General features: G+C 39.8%; 1 protein-coding gene across 2 annotated transcripts in view; it reads left to right on the forward strand.

Moving 5' to 3' along the window:
- wnt9b (wingless-type MMTV integration site family, member 9B) overlaps positions 1 to 21,854 on the forward strand; it is a 42,969-nt gene extending 21,115 nt beyond the window's left edge. Inside the window, exons 3-5 of one of the 2 annotated variants that reach the window (XR_015752519.1) lie at positions 11,027 to 11,292; positions 16,388 to 17,244; positions 21,419 to 21,854. Coding sequence is in view for 1 of the 2 variants with exons in the window: in XM_043675305.2 (XP_043531240.1) it covers positions 11,027 to 11,292; positions 16,388 to 16,861 (740 nt within the window). In the remaining variant the exon portion in view is untranslated. Of the gene's footprint in view, positions 1 to 11,026; positions 11,293 to 16,387 lie in introns of both variants that reach the window. The other variant, XM_043675305.2, reaches the window with a different exon arrangement.
- Positions 21,855 to 22,523: the final 669 nt, after the last annotated feature.

Raw genomic sequence — 22,523 nt, forward strand, 5'->3', positions numbered from 1 at the left:
AGAAATCAAAAGGCTGGAAAGTGCTGGAATCATCAAACCAGTTTACAGAATGGGCAGCACCAGTTGGTACCGATTGTGAAGCCTGATGGGTCGGCTCGCCTTAACGTGAATTTTAAATAAATGGTAAATCACTTTTTGCAGCTGGATAATACCCAATCATGGAGGATTTATATGCCAAGCTGACAGGGGGCATCTGCCCTTCCCAAAGCTCAACATGTGCCATGCATACTTGTAATTGTGATTAGATGAGGATTCCCAGAAGTATGCTCCAATTAAGTAAATGTTTGTACCAATATGTGAGACTGCCTTTTAGGGTATTGTCAGCCTGTGCAATTATTCTACGAATGATGGAGAACAGTTTACAAGGTCTGTCCCAGATTGCCATTTATCTAAATGACATGCTAACAACAGGGAAGGAAAATAAGGTGTACTTAAAGAACTTGGACATAGTCCTTAGACATTTCTCCCAGGTGGGCATGTGTCTTGGAAGGGAAAAATGTTGTCCAAGGCACTCCAATAGATCTACTTGGGCTAAAGAGTTGACAAGACCAGGTTACACCCATTAGAAGATAAAGTGAGGACAAACATTTAGGTCTTTCAATGAGCTGGTGAACTATTATGGAAAGTTCATATATAACTTGGTGTCCATTCTTGCACCTTTTCATAAAATCTTTAAAAAGAGTCAGCCTTGGAAATGGTCACAAAGCCAAGCCATTTTTCCAGGGAAGTGAAGAAACAGCTGTCATCCTTTAAGGTGTTGGTACACTATGATCCCAAGCGAGATTTGGTATTGACATGCAATGCCTCCGCATACAGCATCAGGGTAATATTAGCTCATGGTGACTCAATGGAGAGGAACATCCAATAGCATATATACCCAGGACTTTGGCTAATACTGAGCGCATAATGCTCAGGTAGCGAAGGAAGGTTTGGCAGTCATATTTGGAATCAGGAAGTTCCACTAATACCTTCACAGATGTAAATTTGTAATAATAACAGGCCATAAACCCCTGCTAGGTCTATTTAAAGAGAACAAGCCAGTGCAGCCCATTGCTTCAGGCTGAATTCTGTGGTGGGCTCTAATAAATACATATAATTACAAGTTGGAACACTGTGCAGGGAACCTGATAGCAAATGCGGATGCATTGAGTCTCCTCCAGCTGGCAGATATACACCCCCTCCACTGGAAGAGGCAGTAATGGTTTTAAATTTTCTGGACACACGTCCAGTCATAGTTGACAATATCAGACTTTGGACACAGGACAATCCAGTCTTGGCAAAACTGAAAAAGTTGGTGGTGATGGGAGAAATCAAAGTTACAACCAGAACTAAAACCTTTTTGGATCCAGAAAGACCAGATCACTGTCAAGGGCACATATAATTATGGTGAGCAAAAATGTGTCCCGAGCAGAGATTGCTGCCATGTACTATATCAACTCCACCAAAGTCATCTAGGGGTTTTCAAAATTAAGATGTTGGTGAAAAGTTATGCCCGATGGCCAGGATTGGATGCAGACATAGCCACATTGGTTGGGCAGTACCCAGAGTGTCAAAATAGACAAAAATTACCACCAGCAGCTCCCCCACATTCATGGGAATGACTGGGTAAACTCTGGTCTCGGTTACACGCTGATATTCTGGTTCTTTGATGGGCTCAGTGTTCTTTGTCATTGTAGATGCCCACTCAAGGTGGCTGGACGTGCATAAATTCATTTGTCAAACACGGGCATGGCAATAGAAAAACTGCGCGCATCTTTTGCAAAACACGGACTCTCAGAAGTGTTGGTCACAGACAACAAACCAACATTTACCAATAGGGATTTTGGGTATTTTCAAAAGTTGAGTGGCTTTTGGCATACAAATCAGCTCTATATTATCAATCTTGTAATGGTCTGGTGGAAAGACCAGTCCAAACTTTGAAGGCAGGGTTAAAGAAGCTGTCGGCAGCTTCACTCACTACCAACTGTCCCAGCTCCTATTTGATTATAGGACCACCCTTCATACAACTACAGGGATAGCTCCAGCACAATACTAATGAGGAGAAGACTCTGCACCAGGTTATATCTGATCTTCCTGGATGGGGGAGTGGGAGAAGTGGCATCAGGATTGCTAGTGCTGGACACAAGACTCCACTAAGCCAGGGAGGAGATTGCAGATACTTTAGCTTTGATCTTTATGTTGTCATTGTCCACAGGAAAATTGCCAGAAGACTGGAGGATAGCAAATATTGTCCCCTTGTTCAAGAAGGGGAGTAGAGACAACCCTGGTAATTACAGACCAGTGAGCCTTACTTCGGTTATGGGTAAAGTGCTGGAAAAGGTTATAACAGATAGGATTTATAATCATCGAGAAAGAAATAAGTTGATTATGGATAGTCAGTATGGTTTTGTGAAGCGTAGGTCGCGCCTCACAAACCTTATTGAGTTCTTTGAGAAGGTGACCAAACAAGTGGATGAGGGTAAAGCAGCTGATGTGGTGTATTTGAATTTCAGTAAGGCGTTTGATGAGGTTCCCCTTGGTAGGTTACTGCACAAGATACAGATTGGGGTGATTTAGCTGCTTGGATCAGAAATTGGCTAGCTGAAAGAAAACAGAGAATAGTGATTGATGGAAGATATTCATTGTGGAGTTCCATTACTTGTGGGGTACTGCAAGGATCTGTTTTGGGGTCACTGTTATAAATGACCTGGATGAGGGCGTGGAAGGATGGGTTAGTAAACTTGTGGATGACACTAAAGTTGGTGCAGTTATGGATAGTGCCAAAGGATGTTGCAGGTTACAGAGGGACATGGATAAGCTGAGAGCTGGGCTGAGAGGTGGCAAATGGTGTTTAATGTGGGAAAAGTGTGAAGTGATTCACTTTGGAAGGAGCAACAGGAATACAGAGTAATCAGTTAATGGTAAGATTCTTGGTAGTGTAGATGAGCAGACAGTTCTTAGTGTTAATTTGCATAGATTCCTGAACGTTGCCACCCAGGTTAATGGAGTTGTTAAGAAGGCATATGGTGTATTGGCTTTTATTGGTATTGGGATTGAGTTTCGGAGCCATGAGGATATGTTAGAGCTGTATAAAATTGTGGTGTGGCCGCACTGTGGGTATTGTGTGCAGTTCTGATCACCACATTATAGAAAGGATATGAAAGCTTTGGAAAGGGTTTAGAGGAGATTTGCTAGGATGTTGCCTGGTATGGAGAGAAGGTCTTATGAGGAGAGGCTGAGGGATTTGAGACTGTTTTCATTAGAAGAAGGTTGAGAGGTGACTTAATTGAGACTTTAAGATAATCACAGGGTTAGACAGTGACAGCCTTTTTCCTCGGATGGTGATAGCCAGCACGAGGGGACATGGCTTTAAATTGGGGGGTGATAGATATCAGACAGATATCAGAGGTAGGTTCTTTACTCAGATAATAGTAGGTGCGTGGAATGCCTTGCTTGCAACAGTAGTAGACTCGTCACCCTTAAGGACATTTAAATGGTCATTGGATAAACGTATGGATGAAAATGAAGTAGTTTAGTTTGGATGGGCTTCAGAATTATTTTACAAGTTGGCGCAACATCGAGGGCTAAAGGGCCTGTAATGTGCTGTAATGTTCTATGCTGTAAGTGAGAGAGACAGTTTATTTCAGGGGGTGAAGTTTAGTGCAGGGATTAGGGGAATACCCCTGCTTGGTTAAGAGGCATGGTAAAAACAAGGTCAGGCCCAGTGACATATAAAGTTTGTCCTAAGCAACCATGTGGACCATATGAAAGCTGCAAACTGTCAAACGATCTGGGAGCAAAATGTGCCCAGCTCCTCAACACTCTTACTGACAGTTCCGGAACCCATGGGTTCTCCCTTTCCATCAAGTGTTAAAGATACCTCAGAATTTGAGATGAACATGGTGGATGTTGCCGCCTCAATATCTTTGCCACCTGAAGAAGAGAGTGAGTTTCTTCCAAGACACTCTGGGTGGAAGAGGCAAGCTGCTGTGTGTTACATGCCACCTGTAATAGAGGTAGAGTTGGAGGAACCTGACCCAGTGATAAGACTCAGGAGGAGCTTTCAAAAAAGATCTAGCCTGTGTCCTTGGACTCAGAGGGGGAGGGATGTAGTGATTGTATTGAAGGCAGCCAGGTGGACCACATAGAATATGAGTTCCATGATTGGGGCTGTTAATCTGGACCAGTCAAGGAGCCTTGGCTGACAGATAAGTACAGGAGTGTCAGACATCCTGTCACTGTGAGAGCTGGCTCTGAGGGAGATGGATCAGTGTCAAGCACTCTTCATGTGTCAAGGACTTGGTGATGGGATACTGACCTCTTTGGAGTTATTTCAGTGACAATTGTATGGTATGCATAAATTTGATTATTTTATATTCATCAGATTATTATTTCAGAATAAAAGGATCTTCTAAATTTTGTCATATTTTAATTAAAAGTCCCTTAAGCCTATGCATGCAATATTGTGGTAAAGATTTAAGAATATATATATGTTCAGAATCAGTGATGCAAATGCAGTGTAATTTAGCAGCTCAATTGTTTTTCTGAGTATTATCTCACCACCTTATTATTAATAGTCTAGTTTGTTATTTTTCAAAAATTATTTCATTTTTATCCCCTGCTTTCTGGGAGGTGCTGTCTTGATGTGAGTGTAGTCCTACAGATGATAGTCATAGAGTCATAAAGACATACAGCACGGAAATAGACCTTCCAGTCCAACTTATCCATGCCGACCAGATATCCTAAATTAATCTCGTCCCATTTGCCGGCACTTGGTCCATATCCCTCTAAAGTCCTCCTATTCATAAACCTATCCAGATGTCCTTTAAATGTTGTAACTGTACCAGCATCCACCACTTCCTCTACAGCTCATTCCATACACGCACCACCCTCTCTGTAAAAATGTTGGCCCTTATGTCCCTTTTGAATCTTTCCCCTCTCACCTTAAACCTATGCCCTCTAGTTCTGGACTCTCCCACCTCAGGGAAAAGACCTTATCTATTTACCCTATCCATGCCCCTCATGGTTTTTTAAACAACTATAAGGTCACCCCTCAGCCTCGATGCTTCAGGGAAAACAGCCCCAGCCTGTTCAGCCTCTCCCTATAGGTCAAACCCTCTAACACTGGCAAAATCTTTGTCAATCTTTTCTGAATCCTTTCAAATTTCACAACATACTTCCCGTAGGAGGGAGATGAGAATTGCACACAATATTCCAAAAGTGGCCTTACCAATGTCCTGTACAGCTGGAGCATGACCTCCCAACTCCTACACTTAGTGCTGTGACCAATAAAGGAAAGTATACCAAGGACCTTCTTCACTAACCAATCTACCAGCAACACCACTTTCAAGGAGCTACGAACCTGCATACCAAGGTTGCTTTGTTCGGGAATACTCCCCAGGACTTTACCTGGGGAGTACCTCACCTGTATAAGTCCTGATTATAGTTATATACTTGATCAGTATTCATGTTTAAGAACCTCAGTCCAGCTCTGCTGCATTTCCTGCTTATGCATATTTTGAATAAAATATAACAAAGAATTGTGGATGTTGGAGATCGAAAACAAAATTAGAAATTGCAGGTGGAACTCAGTAGTTCTGGTAGCATCTATGCGAAGAAAGCCGAGTTAACGTTTTGAGTCTAGTGAATCACTGGACTTGAGAAATGTTCCCTGTATGTTTCTTCCTACAGATTCTACCCAACCTGTGACTTTCACCAGCAATTTTTGCATATTTTTGAACTGTACCTAGAAACAGAGGCACTGGCTGATTTTTTTTCCTTTGCTGTAAACTCCTAGAGCTGGCAGGACTGTTGTAACATCACCAACTCCTGTCATGCCTGAAATCATCTTCCTCCACACAGACCAGGAATTTTACTTAGTACAATTGTGCTGAAGTGGCATCCTTTTATCAACTGGGCACTGGAAGGTGAAAGTGAAGGTGGTGACAAATAACATTAGTCAGAAAAATGTGACTATAATGGAGAAATGCTTTTGTTCTCTTTTAAAATCTACATTAACCTGATGAAGCTGTTGATCTTTTTAAGGGGGCTGCTGAGCTGGGCAATGTGAATCAAATTGCACATTTTTGGAAACAAAAATAGAAACTGCTGGAAAAAGTGAACAGGTCCGGCAGCATCCGTGGAGAGAAATCACAGTTAACGTTTTGGGTCCAGTGACCCTTCTTCAGAATGGCTTTGCACATTTTTGAAGCTGAGATTAAGAACAACTGCATGCCTTCAGAAAATACACTTTGCAACACCATTTGAGAAAAATATGAAGTAGGATTTGCAAAAGAAATCTAGTGCTACAATAGTTAAAATAAGTTGCATATTAATTCATTGATTAGAAATGGTGGAAAATGATTTATAGTCAGATTACGCAGTGTAAGATTTATGTTGTAATGCATTGAAGGTGATCTCAGGTATTTCACAGAAGACATAATGAATATCCACTAGTAATTACAAAATAATCAAGGGGATCTTTGGGCTAATATTTAGAATAATTAACACACGGAAGGCAGCTATTAGTTATCTCCAATATAACACCATGACTAAGAAACTCCAGAGTAAGATTTAAAATTTACAAGGCTCAGATGTTTTTCTGGGAAAGGAACAACTAAATGTGTGAAAACATTTAATAGAGAATATATTTCCATTTTTTGCAGAGCCAGGGCATATACAGGTAAGAATGTCAATAATAAATTTAGTAAGAGTGTCAGGAGAAATCTCTTCAGAGAGTATGACAATGTAGAACTTGTTCTGACATGGAGTGGTTGAGATGATGAGCCTAGATGCATAGCCTATCTACTAATATTCATTATAAGCCCATTGTCTCTCTCAGCTACCTTGACCTACACTTCACATCCTGTGTTCTGTAAGGATTCGATTTCAGTCTTTCAGTTTCGCTGTTACATCTGCAACTTTCCAACACATTGCTCCTAAAAGACTATTCTTTATACTGGTTGATTGTGACCTCAACCACATCAAACCCATTCTACTCTCATCCTTTCCCTCCCTTGAAGAACCATGATAAGGCTCCCCTTTCACCGCACCAGCCTCTACATTAAATTTCTGCCAACTCCAGCAGCATGCCATCACCAAACATATCATCTCTCCTTTCAGTGTCTTGTGAGGAATTTTCCCTCCACATCATTCTACTCCAGTGCTCTAAGAGCTCTCAAGGCTTTGCCCCCAGTTTATGGTATTTTCCCATGCAACTTCAGAAGATGCAGCACCTGACGTTTTACCTCCAGTCTCCTTACTGTCCAGAGCCACAAACTCATCACAAAATGAAGCAGCAATTTACGAGTTTTTTTTTCAATCTAGTCTGTATATTTGTTGCTCATAATGTGACCGCTCGAGATAAAAGAGAGCCAACACAGATTGGGTGACTGCTTTGCAGAATGTCTCTGCTCAATCCACAATCATGACCTGGAGCTCCCAGCTAATGCCATTTTAATTCCCCACCTTACTCTCCTGCTCTCATTTCAGTCCTTGTCCGGCTGTTATATTCCAAGATGGCTCAATGTGAGCTCAGGATTCATCTTTCAAGGAAGAACTTTTCAGCCTTCTGGATTCAACATTGCCTTTGACAATTTCAGCTCTGTCCCAGTTTTGATTCTTTTTTCTTTGCTTTCAGACAGAGCTGTTCATTATTCTGTCATTCACACTTTGATACCTGACATCTCTGTCATTTAATCTCTTCCCTTATCCTTTATCTTACCTATCGCCTTTCCTTCTCATCCCTACTTTCAATAGCACAAAACCCACCACATATCCACTTTCCCTCAGTTTGAATAAGAGTCATTTTGGACTTGAACCATTAACTGTTTCTCTTTCTCCATAAATGCTGGCAGACCTGCTGAGATCTTCCTGCAACTTTCTGGGTTTTTTTTAAGCATAAATGAGTAAAGCAAAGCTAGACGCATGCATGAGGAAGAAAGGGACAGATAAGTGTGGAGATAGGATGAGATGATATAAGGTGGGGAGGGATTCATATGGAATACAAGTGTCTGCACAAAAATGCTATAGTGAAAGGCATTTTTAATAGTATAAATTCAATACTGTTTTAAATATCCAGCAACTTTTGGTGGATTGCTGCGTCTAAACATTCTCTTGCATCATTAGAAAGCTTAGTCTGTTCTGAGGGCTGGATATAATTACCTGGGAGCCACTGAAACATCTGCAAAATGAAATATCCAAACATAGCAAAAAACAGAAAATACTGCAAATACACAACTCAGGTAGCCTCTGAGAAATAGTCTTTCACATTGATGACCTTTCGTCAGAAAAAGGATGAAAAGTATTGGAAAAAGTAAAGGATGCAAGTGTTTATCTTTGTTTTGGAATGTTATACATCCAGAATAGGTCTGCTATTAAATGAACTGTGTTTGCACTTGTTTTTCTATGAACTTGCAGTTTTAATTTTTGAAATGTTATGAGTTTATCGAGTGATATTTAATAGTTCATTACTTGAAAGTAATAATATTAAGTTTTTTAACATTGTGGCTGCACTAGGCAAAAAATAAACAATAATTCAAATGCAATCACGGCAAGCTATGAAATTGAATTTGATGGATCTGCTAATTTGCACCGGAAATGATAACAAAAGCTGGTGGTTAGTAGAAAAGTCCAATTTAGTCATTATTGTCCTTTCAGGGAAGAGAACCCACTGCCCGGTTTCAATTCCCACCTCAGGCGACTGACTGTGTGGAGTTTGCACGTTCTCCCCGTGTCTGCGTGGGTTTCCTCCGGGTGCTCCGGTTTCCTCCCACAGTCCAAAGATGTGCAGGTCAGGTGAATTGGCCATGCTAAATTGCCCGTAGTGTTAGGTAAGGGGTAAATGTAAGGGTATGGGTGGGTTGCTCTTCGGCGGGTCAGTGTGGACTTGTTGGGCCGAAGGGCCTGTTTCCACGCTGTAATCTAATCTAATCTAATCTAATCTAATCAGGTCTGGCCTACGTTTGATTTTGATCTCAGATCATGTGGTTGATTCTTAATGCCCTAAAGAAAAACAATGAAGGTGAATAGTGACATTGGAATAGCAATTGATTCATTTGCAGCTTTATTTATAATTAAATAATGACTGTAGAACAAAGGTGCATAGGTACAAACATGTAAAAGGTAAGCTGGTGTATTAATTAAGGGGTATTTCTTTCTCTCAAGTTTATTGCAAGTGGAACAGTCTTTTAGGAAAGGTATTGAGGTAAAAGTTTGTTAGCAATGAAGGAAGTTCGATTTTGTACTGGGGTTAAGTTGCTGTGTCGAGATGATAGATGGCCTCATTGCTGTGTAGTTATCTGGGCAATCTTGGTTAACTGAATTTTGAATGGATGCAAAATGTTCTTCTCAAATTCTCCACCTGAGATTAAACTAAATAGTGGTCATCCTTTTAACTTTTCCCAAAGTCTTCGAAATCTTAGAGTAACCACTATCACTATTTGTGTCTATCCAAAACACTGTGTTCTTTTGTCTTTTTTTTAACTTTGTGCCTCGTTATTGAGAGCAGCCCAGTAATGAAGATTTGTTTCAATTGTATCATAAAGGCTTACTTTAAAATTTTGAATTGTAAAACATTTTCACTCTGTCATTGATTTGTGTATGGAATGGAACTTTTGACAGCTGCTTTGGGACTCAAAGACAACAACTCAAATTTCTAACATGCTTTTAAAATAGTAAAATATCCCAAGGCATTGCACAGGAGTGTTTTAACCAAAACCTGACACTGAGCCATGTCTGAGGACAGGCAACTTGGTTAAAGTGGTAAGACATTTTCAGAGTGAGAACAGCGGTCAAGGCAGACAACTTTAAGAAGGGAGTTTCTGAGCTTAGGGATTAGATGTTTGGAGGCAAGATTGCTAATGATGACACAAAAGTAGTCAGAGATAAAAGAAACAGAAACACAGATTCCTCAGAGTATTGAAGGCCTGGAGAAGGTTATGTAGGCAGGAAAGGATGAGTTGAAGAAGGGATTGGAACGCAGGATGAGAAGTTTTAAGTTGAGGCAGGACTGGATCAGGGCCCCAGTGCACAGGGGCTGACGGCTCTTCAAAAAATGCTTTGAAATTTCCTCTGATTAACTGTTTTACTTAACTACACAGTAAATATTCTCATTAAATGATGTGAAATTTGTGACAAATAGGATGATTACAGTTCCTGTTTAATCAGTTGTACAATGAGCTGAAGTATGACCCCAACCATGTGCAGCCGGCTCTAGTGCCACTTTAAAAAATTTACTTGTGTGATGTGGGCAGCATAGGCTGGCCAGCATTTATTGCCCGTCCCGAGTTGCCCTTGAGAAGGTATTTTCTTGAACCACTGAGAGCTACTTTCTTGCAGTCCACATGCTTTAGGTTGACCCACAATGCCTTTAGGGAGGGAATTCCAGGATTGTGGTCCAGTGACAGTGAAGGAATGATGACATATTTCCAAGTCAGGATGGTGGGTGGCTTGGACAGGAACTTGAACGTGGTGGTATTCCTTTGTATTTGCTGCCCTTGTTCTTCTCGATAGAAGTGGTTATGGGTTTGAAAGGAGCTGTTTAAGGATCTTTGGTGAATTTATGCAATGCATCTTGTAGGTAGTACACACTGCTGCTACTGAGCACCTGTGGTGGATGGAGTGGATGCTTGTGAATGCAGTGCCAATCAAGTGGGCTGCTTTGTCATGTATGCTGACAAGTTTGTTGAGTGTAACGCTTGTTGGAACTGCACCCATCCAGGCAAATGGGGAGTATTCCATTACCCTTCTGACTTACAATTTGTACATGGTGGACAGGCTTTGCAGAGTTTCTCCCTGCAGTTTTCCTAACCTCTGACCTGTTCTTGTAGCCACAGTGTTTATGTGGTGATTCTAGTCAGTTTCATCAATGGTAACTCCTAGGATGTTGGTAGCGGGGATTTCAGTGATGGACACACCATTAATGTGAAGAGGAAGTGGTTAGAATGTCTCTTATTCAAGATGGTCATTGCTTGGTATTTGTGTGGCTCGAATGTTATTTGTTACTTCATACAACGTTGTGCGAATAATTTTGATCCTTCACTTTCAGGTTTTAAGGAGACTGCCTTCCTGTTTGCTATCTCTTCAGCTGGACTCACACATTCATTGGCCAAGGCTTGTAGCTCAGGCCGCATGGAGCGTTGTACCTGTGATGAGTCCCCGGATCTGGAAAACAGAGAAGCATGGCAGTGGGGTGGCTGTGGGGACAATCTCAAGTACAGCATTAAATTTATCAAGCACTTCCTGGGACCGAGGAAAGCCAGCAAGGACCTGAGAGCCAGGGTCGATATGCACAATACCAATGTGGGCATCAAGGTGAGGAATTCCTCCTGTCTATGTGAGCTGTTAAGTAATTGCTTTGAGATCACTGTCCCCTTATAAGCTATGAGGTTAAAAGTGTATCACTTTCTGATCAGGAAAAATGACCTGACTGTATTATCATATATATTCCCAGACTCTTACCTCCTTTCTGAAAAGTTGGATCCAAATTTAAGTTTAACAAGTTATTAAAATGTGATTGATAAAATGTACACTTTACATTTTACTTTACAAGTGGACATTAATTGGGAACATCTGCTCTGCATCTTGCTCTGCATCTCTGCTAATATTCTGCCTCCTTATGTGATAAGACCTTAAGACATAGGAGCAGAAATGAGTCCATACAGCCCATCAAGTCTGCTGCACCACTCAATCATGGCTGATAGGTTTCTCAACTCCATTTTCCCGCTTTCTCTCCGTAACCCTTGATCCTCTTGAAACACAAAAAACTATTTTTGTCTTAAATATACTCAATGACCTGGCCTCCATAGTCGTCAGTGGCAATAAATTCCATAGATTCACCACTCTCTGGCTGAAGAAGTTCCTCCTTAACGCCATTCTAAAAGGTCTTCCCTTTACTCTAAGGCTATGCCCTCAGGTCCTAGTCTCTCCTACCAATGGAAACATCTTCCCAACATCTACTCTGTTCAGGCCATTCAGTATTCTGTATGTTTCAATTAGATACCCCTCATCTTTCTAAACTCCATCGAGTATGAACTCAGAGTGCTCAAACTTTCCTCAAATGTTAAGCTTTTCATTCCTGGGACCATTCTCATGAACCTCCTCTGAACACGCTCCAGGGCCAGTACATGCTTTCTGAGATATGGGCCCCAAAACTGTGCACAATACTCCAAATGTGGCCTAACCAGAGCCTTATAGAGCCTCAGAAATTCATTTCTGCTTTTACATTAAATCTTACTATTTTCATGCCACTTGCCTAATTCCATTGTGAGCCAAATTACAAAAGCACTACTCATGCACTTACATTTGTCATGTGATCCTTGAAGAGACTATATAACAGGACATAGGAATGTACAATACAGGAAATGACTTTTTTTTAATCCCTTTGGTCTATCTTAATGCCTAACCATTTTCCTCCTTCACTACAATTTTTTGTCTTTTATTCGCACATGGGAGGTGAACCTTGCTGACAAGGCCAGCATTTCTTGTCCATCCCTAATTTCCACTATCACCCTAATCAATGTCTTTTGATTGAATAAAATACTCCACGGCTGCAATATTTATGACCAGTTTACTCTGTATTTATTGCTGTCTCTGTAAAGACTGTCAACTCTCCTCTTCTGAACTTGTTCTTTCCCCAATTTTCCATACTCACTTGCATTCAAAATAAAATTTTAGTTTCTAGTATTTGTGATAATGTGAAACTCATCGCCCTAATCACTCATTTGAGGCATAGGCTCTCTTTGCCTTCCTCCATCTCTTTTTAAAATTTATTCTTTCGCAAGATGTGAACTTCCATGGCTAAGCAATCATTTATTGTCCCTATTTAATTGCCCTTGAGAAAGCTGCCTTCTTGAACCACTACAATCTATATCATGTCGGTACACCAGCAGAAAATGAGTTCCAGCATTTTGACTTTGCGATACTGAAGAAGCAGTGACATCTTTCCAAGTCAGGATCGTGCGTGACATGGAGGGAAACTTGGAGGTGTTGGTGTTCCCATGTATCTGCTACTCTTGTCCTTCTAGATGGTAACAGTTGCAGTTTTGGAGGGTGGTGTTGAAAGAGTTATGGTGAGTTGTTGCAGTGCATCTTGTGGTTGATACATCCTGTTGTCACTGTATGTCAATGGTGATGAATGTTGAAGGCAGTGGATTGGGGGTATTAACAAAACAGGCTGATTTGATTGTGCTCGTCATGGGCAGATCTTACAAACTTGCTGATGTGCAGCTTTGGAAATATATGGACTGAATTAAGGAGATGGCCATTTATACCAACGATCAGCATGTTCTGAAATGACTGAATGGAACAATGTTGTGAGTGTTCCTGGGATCCGAAGCTCCATTCCACGTGTGTCTATTCAGAAGACCTTCACTTCTAACTTGAGACAGGCTGTACCTTTAGGATGAAACAAAGTATAGTGTACAAACAAAAAATCTGACCAGCTTTTTGAACATGAGGAATTGCTGCTGTATAAGGAGATGATGGTTTGGGAAATTATTTTCCTGCCCTTCTTTAAAGCTGTCCATATGCGCAAAATACCTAAGCTCGGCTTGCTGTTTCCCCTGGGCTGAGGCAAGCAACTCATTTGGAGGAAAATTGCAAGTGTGAGCTTGCCTCCTTAATGCTTCGTGTCTCAACTTTACTCGACATATGGTATTAAAAAGCAAAAGTATTGAAAAAAAGTCAGTAAATCATGCTGAATTCCTAGGGTCCTGGCTCGATATTTTCTGCAGGTTGAATTATTTGTGATTGACAAGCAAAACATTCCAAGAAAGCTATTGTTTCATCAGTCACTGTAATATCACAATCAATCTAAGTTTCTACAATTTGTAACCAGTTTTCTTTTACAAAATAAAATGACAAACACCCAATTCTTCTAACTGTTGAGGGTTATCAATACTAGCTAGCAAATCTCTTACTGGGCAAAGTTATAGTCTGCTCTGTTAGTACAATATAATCCTTCGGGTTAATGTGATTATTAAATTTGCAACCATAGAAATTTTATATTGGAAAATTTTAAATTTGTATGCTAATTGTGTCTTCTAGCCGAAGCTCTTTGTACTTTAATTGCAGCTACCAGGTACCCAAGTACTAATATAGCAGGGGGTTGAGAGCAGGGGTTAGCAGGTTACCTGTCAGTCTGATAAGGAACATCGCCTGAAGAGTATTTACTGAGTGAATGCAAAGAACTGCAAATAAGGAATTAGTCAGGATAAAGCATGTTTATGCAAAGAGTGTAAAGCATTGCAATGCTTTTAGGAAACTAGAGATGGTCACTTAGGGGTTTGAAGCTCTGCTAATCCACTATTGACTGGGATAAGCTTTGCATACTGACTTATCAAAGCTATACTTGTTCAAAGTGGGTTAAGCTAAATTTAAAAGAGTAAAACTTCTGAAATCTTATGTAAATTACAACTTGCAGTCTGGACTGTATTACATTGTCACCTTCCATTTAAAGAATAACAAACACTCTCTGTACATATAATACAGAAAGATATTATGAGATATTTGCATATTAACATTCATAGAGCTTAATTTCCAGATGTGTGACATTTTCAAAGTTGCATGATTAATTTACTTGTGGATGTTCATTTTGTGCTTAACAGACTGCGTATGTTAATGTTGAAATGGAAGATTTTTGACTCCTACTGTCAGCACCCTGGTCTTTGGGATCAGATAAAGCACAGAATGTGTAGGGTAGATCACTGTGTACACTGCTCTAAGTGTACATCACACACAAAAAGATCCCGCTACTTCATTGTATATTTTTAAGAACAATTATGCGAGGATATGTGTGAATCTGATTCCACAGTTAATGTGTGAGTTCAAATTAAGAATAAGTTTGCAGTATTTTGGCATGAACTGAGTTGGCAGTGTCTTGGATTGATTTGGTTGGTGATCCTTACTGACAGAACAAGAGTAATTTCAGCTCTCCATGTGGCTAGATTCAAATAAGGGCCCCAAGCTGAAACCATAAGGAAGTGGCTGCATCAACTGAGGCAAATAATTCAGGGCTTAGTCCTACTGAATTTGCATTTTTTTGCAGAATTAATGTTTGGTGTTGTAACTAACCACAATAAAAAGAGAAAGCTGCCTCAAAAATAAAAGGAGGTCACACTTGCTTTCTTTCAGCTCTGTCTGTTCATTGTGTGGTGAAGGTTATAACATTGTGCTTAGGTTTAATTGATCAACCTATACTTGTAGTTTTTCAATCATGGGAAATAGATTGAGAGCACAAGGATCATTTGGATGAGAGACACTCCATGATTTTTCATCTTGAAAGCAAAATCTGATTAAATGGAAATGTTCCAAACATTATTTTAGTAAAATTCAAACAAAATTAAACCCTTGGTTATTTGTCTTACTGATCTGCATGATCTAGAAAAATGGCAGAAAGGACAAGGGGATCATTTTACATTCATGCAAGAGTGTGGAAGGAACAATTGTGATGCAACAGCCCATTTTATACCTCTGATGATTTTTATTTCCATTAATAGAGAGAATTGTAAAACCAGCTGCCAATTTGCTATCACACCTTCAACACCATTACCTAAATGTGACCTCCATGATGTGTGCATTTCTGAGTTGCTGTTTTACAAGATGACTAATTGTCATATTGTCATGATATTTTAGTAGGAGTTCTCAAATGATTGGAGAATGGAATTAGGGAAAAACATATGATCAAGTGAACTTACTCCTTCAAACAGCTTATGTACGATCTGTACTGACATGGACTCACCTAATTTAATCAGAGGGAGGAGAATAATTCAATTAACAATTCCCAAGACAGGAATTTGGTCCCAAAGACAGTTCCGTGATATTCCATTCTATGAATCTGACAGAAATCAATCTGATCCTGTCTGAATTCACGTGATAGCATTTGAGATGTGGAAATAAGTTTCCATTTGCGAAGGTGGCTACAGTTTTTCATTTAATATAGTTAATTGGTCAGAATGCAGTGTGGCTATTTCCAAAAGAATTCAGATTCATTTATTTTATTGCTGTGCGAGTGGAATATTTTTCACTTCATTCATAGGAAGGGCACTGTTAGAGAGGCCGGTATTTGTTGTCCCTCTCTAACTGAATTGCTTCCTAACTGGTTCAGAGGACAGCTTTGGATGGTCTCTATTGCAGGTACTAACCTTTTGTTTTATTAATACAATAAAGATCTCAGCTACTGTTATGCGACTTGAACTCCAGATCATTCATTGAGCTTTATGGATTATGAATTTAATAGTGTAGCCACAATGTTTTTGCTCCTTTAATTCTAAAGTTGAGTAGAAAGTAATGTGCTCTGAAGCTCTTTAAATAAATAAGCACAGAGATCAGAGCAGAACAGGGTTCTAATGGCTGGTGTTTAAGTTAGTGTTATATCCTTGTCTACTCACTGTATTTCTCCATCTTTCAGGCTGTGAAAAGTGGTTTGAAGACCACTTGTAAATGCCATGGTGTCTCTGGGTCCTGTGCAGTTAGAACATGCTGGAAGCAACTCGCATCCTTCCATGAAACAGGAAAACTTCTCAAGCTCAAATATGAAACTGCTGTTAGAGTTCACAGCATCACGAATGATGCCACAGGTGAAACTGAGCTCATCAGCCCCAAAAAGCACAGTTACACCATAAAGAACCACATCCCAAGGACTACAGATCTCGTTTACATCGAGGAGTCCCCAAGTTTCTGTCGACCGAGTAAATACTCTCCAGGAACTGCGGGCAGGGTCTGCTCAAAGGAGACAAATTGTGAAAGTATGTGCTGTGGCCAGGGTTATAACACCCAGAGCCTCCTGGTGCATAGACCCTGCCACTGTCAGGTGCAGTGGTGCTGCTATGTGGAGTGCCAGCAATGTTCTCAAAGAGAAGAGATTTACACTTGCAAGCACTAACAGGAAGAAAATGAGACAATGAAGAAGAGGATAACAAAATATAACCACGGTTTGTGGTCTCTTGTAATAATGAGACAAACTCGTATAAGCCCAGAAAAGACACTTGTGAAACGTTCAAGATAAATTTCATTGACTCCATTATTGAAAATGCAAGCTTTTGGAATTTAAAGAACCTTACTTCAGAAGATATTTATACAATTCATTTCATTTGGGAAATCCAGATCTATCCAATTGTCAGAACAGTCCAAAATGTGTGCTGGGATTTCGTGTTGGCTGGTATAATTGGCCAAATTGATAGAAGCCACACAAGATGGTTTTAGAATACTCTCCTTCATTTCATTTCAGTTAAAGAGTGACCAGTAAATAAATAATGACCCACAAAGGTATTCTGACTGCTTAAACATGTTCTCTTTGAAATTGTGGGTGCAGTGCTGGGGAATGGGTGAAACTGTTTGTTATCTTTGGACCAATCCTATAAAGAGTACAAACAAAACCTCCTATGATACAGGGTGTGAGAGGGACTGCAACTTCCTCTACCCATCATTGTTCAAAGGAGCCTTCATCTCGTAGTCAGATTGATGGAGGCTGTTATTTAACCTCTGCTCAAGTTTTGAACCAACATGCCCCCAGGACAGTATTAACCTTTATCTAGGTTTGTCCCTGTGTTCTTTCAGCTGTTCTGCTACTCAGTCACCTGCATAGCATGTTGTGAATGAAATGCATGCACAATGAATAACGTTCGCTGAGGCTACAGATTCCTGGTTAGTGATCACGTGTGATGACTGCATAAGAGAGACTCTCACAGTCTTTCAAAAATAATCAATAGTTACAAAATGTAGAACAAGATAGTATAACTTTTAGCAAAAGAAAATACACATCTTAAACATAAAATCTGTTTATAAAACTTGTTTGATCTAAATCCTGTTTTCATGCTGCGGTGTGTGAATGGCTAGTTCTGTTCCCAGAAGTAGGACATCAAGCCCCAGACTTTGTGGTGAACAGGGAAATGTCTGCTTTTATCTTTGATCTTAAGGAAAGCTGTCCGGATTTCACATTTCCAGGCATTCATTTGATCCTGGCATCTACTCCAGTGGATCTTTTGCATTTAGTAATAGTGGTTGTCAGCAAACAAACTAAGTGGCCTATGACATTAAACTTTTCTCACAGACAGCTAAACAGGAAGTAAAATGCACTGAATGTGCATCACTTTTTAACCATTTTACAGACAGTGAAATAAAAATTGAGATGTACACATGGGAGCAAGATAGAAGTTGAAATACTGTAAATAAACTTTAAAACAAAAATATTTTTTATTAGCATTAAAACTTTTATCATAATGAAGAAATTTTGCATAACACAAATGATATTTGTTCATCAGGATCAGAGATGTTGCTCATAAATAATTATGATTTTGCATGTTGTTAAAAAAATTACATCTCACTCAACAAAGCTTAGTATAGTTGAAGGGTTTTAAAGTGAGATTAAATTGTAAAAACTGGAAGTTCATGTAAATTCAATGACTTCTAAAGATTTCCATCCTCAGGTATTCTTTAGGGCACTCTGAGATGGAACAGGGAATCTCTGCAGCAATGTCTAGATTTCTGCACTGAACTCTGCATACCCAGATGCTGGAACCTGCTGTCATTCTCACAGTTTTAATGACTGCAAATGTTGACAGTTTCATTGTCACTTAAACCACAACATTTGGCAAATTGTCTCAAACATAGAAAATTAGGAATGACCTAGCAAGCACAACAAGACTATCCTTTTCTTGATCACAACCCTACTAGTTAACTTCTCACCTCATTTCTAAATCCCCCATCTTAAATTGACATCTATTATGTATTTAACTTCATGGTGGCTCAGTAGTTAGCACTGCTGCGTCACAGTGTCAGACCCATGTTTGATTCCACCCTTGGTTGACCGTCTGTGTGGAGTTAGACATATACCCCTTGTGTGTACTGATTCCCTCCTACAGTCCCAAAGATATGTGGGTTATATGGATTGGCCATGTTAAACTGCCCATACTGTCCAGGGTTGTGCTGGCTAGGTGGATTAGCCATGGGAAATGTAGAGATGGAGTAGGGGGTGGTGGGATGCTTTGCAGAGGGCCAGTGTGGACTCAATGAGCTGAATGACCTGCTTCCACACTGCAGAGAATCAATGTGCATTGACTTTGGGTGAAAATATTTTGCTTGAATTTCCTCTTAATTTGCTCATTTTTACACGTCTCCTTATATTCAAGCCGATCAGTACGTTGTGCAATGCATTTGCAGATACTTCATCAATTCTTTCCCTGTCCCTAAAAATGTTTTATTTTTGTCTAAGAAACAAAGGCCAACATTGTGAATATTTCTTTTTTACTTAATAATACTCAAAATGAAAAGGGAAAGTTGTATTCACATTTAGACTCAGGTGCTGTTGAGAGTCCATCAAAGGTATAAACAAGCTGATAAAACTGGTAATGAGAATCTCGAATGGAGACATACTAGCCTTTTTGAAAATTAAGATATATTATTTAAGATATGGTAATTGGTGCATGTCTATAATGTAAATATTGATGTTTATTTTACAAGTTTTTACGGACTATTGTAAGAAGCTTAAAGTTTATTTTTTAATCTAAACTGGAATAGATGCATTTCTACTAACAGACCTAGTTAGGAAATAACTTTGCCCCAAATACTAATGGTAACATCAAAAAAAATCTGCATCAAAGTGTGTTTTTACACAAATGTGTATTTGGTATGCAGTGGAGATACATAAGATGTGAAAAATAATTCACAAGGATTTCTTCACATATCGGCGTAGTGACAAGTGCAGTATTAATTGTATTCTGCACATTCATATTGCATGTTTGGTTTCATTGCCAAACATTTAAAGATGCATTTTTGTCTGCTGGTGGAAGCAAGTTGCTGAGAAAAGTTACTGGGAGCAGCATGGCGACTTAGTGGTTAGCACTGCTGCTTCACAGAACCCAGGTTCAATTCCACCCTCAGGTGAAAGTCTGTGTGGTGCATGTATATTCTCCCTGTGACTGTGTGGCTTTCCTCCCACATACTCTGGTTTCCTCCCACAGTCCAAAGATGTGCAAGTTAGGTGGATTCGTCATGCTAAATTGCCCATTGTGTTCAGGGATGTGTAGGCTAGGTACCTTAGCCATTGGAAATGTGGAGTTACAGGGGTGGGATGATATGCTCTTCAGAGGGTTGGTGTGGACTCAATGAGCCAAATAGCCTGCTTTCACACTCTTTGTGATTTTTCAAAGTGCCTGTGATATACTGAAGAATAACTGAGTGAAGTATATTACCCAACAGACCAGCTTCGAGCCTGGCAAAGGAGATTTTGACACTTTTCTCAACAAAGCTAGTAGCAGTGTGCATGGTTTAATTTCCTCTGCATGCTTTGTTTTAGCTGGCTGCTTGATACATTTCTGTAAAATCCTTTCCCCATGAACTCACAGTAGCAGTTATGAATGCCATCAACAAGATGCATTGCAACAACTCACCTAGATTCCTTAGATAGCACTTTCCAAACCTGTGGCCTCTAGCATCTCGAAGGAAAAGGGCAGTAGATGTATAGGAACACTACCATTTGCAATGCCCCTCCAAGCCACAGACTATCCTGACTTGGTACCTGTAGTGTATCACCATGCCTTCACTGTCACTGGGATGTCACTGTCACTGTCACATGGTTCATGTTCCTCCCTAACAGCACCAAGGACTGCAGCACCAAGAAGGCAGTTCACCACCACCCCCTCAAGGGCAATCAGGGATAGACAATAAATGATGATCAAGTGCCCACATTCTGTGAATTAATTAAAAAAAAGAACTACTTGTAATATATTATATGTTTGAAATAAATTTTGGGTACAACTACTACAGCAACAAGTGCACCTTCCTAGTGCCTTAACACTTATACAATGTTCTAGGACTATGTTGCAATGATGGAAATGAGAGTTGATTGCAAACATGTTAACAAGTGCATTTGAAGCAGTGTAGTCACCCCTGATGCTTAAGAAAATTGTTGATTTATTCCCCATTGAAATAAACAGTAAATGGAATATGGCAGGTCAAAATGGCTCCCTTGCAGTGTGTCATGCTAAGCATGCTGTTGTAAAATGAGAGATTCCATGCAGTAAAATAAGAACCATAAAGGCAGGCAGTGTGATATTCTGGTGAACTTGCTGTTGGAATTCCATCGCCAAAGGCTTTTGAAATAAAAAGCGGCACAGTGGCTCAGTGGTTAGTACTGCTGCCACACAGCACCAGGGTCTCAGGTTTGATCCCAACTTCGGGTGACTGTCTGTGTGGAGTTTGCACATTCTCCCTGTGTCTGTGTGGGTTTCGTCCCACAATCCAGAGATGTGCAGTCTGGTGAATTGGCCTTGCTAAATTGCCCATAGTGTTCAGTACATCATTCGGAGGGAATGGGTCTGGGTGGGTTACTCTTTGGAGGGTCATGTGGACTTGTTGGGCTGTTTCCACACTGTAGGGAATCTAATCTAATCAGAAAACACTTCAAGATGAAGCTTATTTATGTATCCCTATGCAATTGCAGGTCTCTGAAAAGGAGTAAACTAGAAAACTACGACCTGTTTGAAATACTTCATAGATGCAACAAAAAGGCGTTCCATTAAAGATTCTGGGGCAGAACCCACTGCTTTATTAATTTATCTGTTGATGCTCTAAGGGAAAATAAAATTATTTTTCTACCTCATGTGTATAGCTTGTAGGTAAATAAAATCTTAAAATGTATTTAAGTTATTTATCAGCTTTATATAACAGAAAGAGAAAATCGTTTGGATCATTTTGGGCAGACAACAGCACATTTTTCATGTTTGTGTTCAATGTGTGTTTTTTTCTGCTTTTTCTATATTGTTATTTATATCTTGTTTCCCGATGGTTGAAAAGCAGGTTTCATACATTTATAGAACAAGTTGCACTAATGTTTCTCAGCTTCTGGTGGTATTGATATCAATAAAAATGGTGTTTGATGACTACTTTGGAAGATACTTGTTTTATTGTCCCTTAACTCTAAGTATGGATTTAATGTTAGATGGAATTAAGGGAGTGGATGAACAGTTTGTTGAAATCTTAAGATAAATTGTGTTTTTTTAAAAAATGCAATTAACATGATAAAAGTAATAGCTTTCATTTACATAGTACCTTTCATGATCTCAGGACATTCAAATTGCCTTGTAGTGTACAAAATATTTTATAGATGAAAGAGTGTGGTGCTGGAAAAGCACAGCAGGTCAGGCTGCATTCGAAGAGCAGGAGAATCAACATTTTGGGCAAGCCCTTCGTCAGGAATGAGGCTTGTGAGCCGAGGGGGTGGAGAGATAAATGGGAGTGGGATGGGGCTGGGGGCAAGGTAGCAGAGAGTGATGGAGGTGGGGGTGGGGGTAATGGCAATAAATCAGAGAGGAGTTTGTCCTAAAATATTTTATAGAGTGAATCTAATTGCTGGTGTATTTTAGGAAATGTGACAGTCAATTTTTTGCACAAAAATTTCTCACAAACCTCAATGGAATAATTTAATTGAATTAATTTTATTGTCACATGTACTCGCAGGAGTACAGTGAAAAGTTTCCAAGTCGCCACTTATGGTGCCATTCAGGTACAAAGATACCTACGTACAGATCCTGGTGTACAAATTCATA

The sequence above is a fragment of the Chiloscyllium plagiosum genome, unplaced genomic scaffold (genome assembly GCF_037043375.1).
Source record: "Chiloscyllium plagiosum isolate Xiang-an unplaced genomic scaffold, Cpla_swu_hap1 HiC_scaffold_32, whole genome shotgun sequence".
NCBI classification, from domain to species: Eukaryota; Metazoa; Chordata; class Chondrichthyes; order Orectolobiformes; family Hemiscylliidae; genus Chiloscyllium; species Chiloscyllium plagiosum.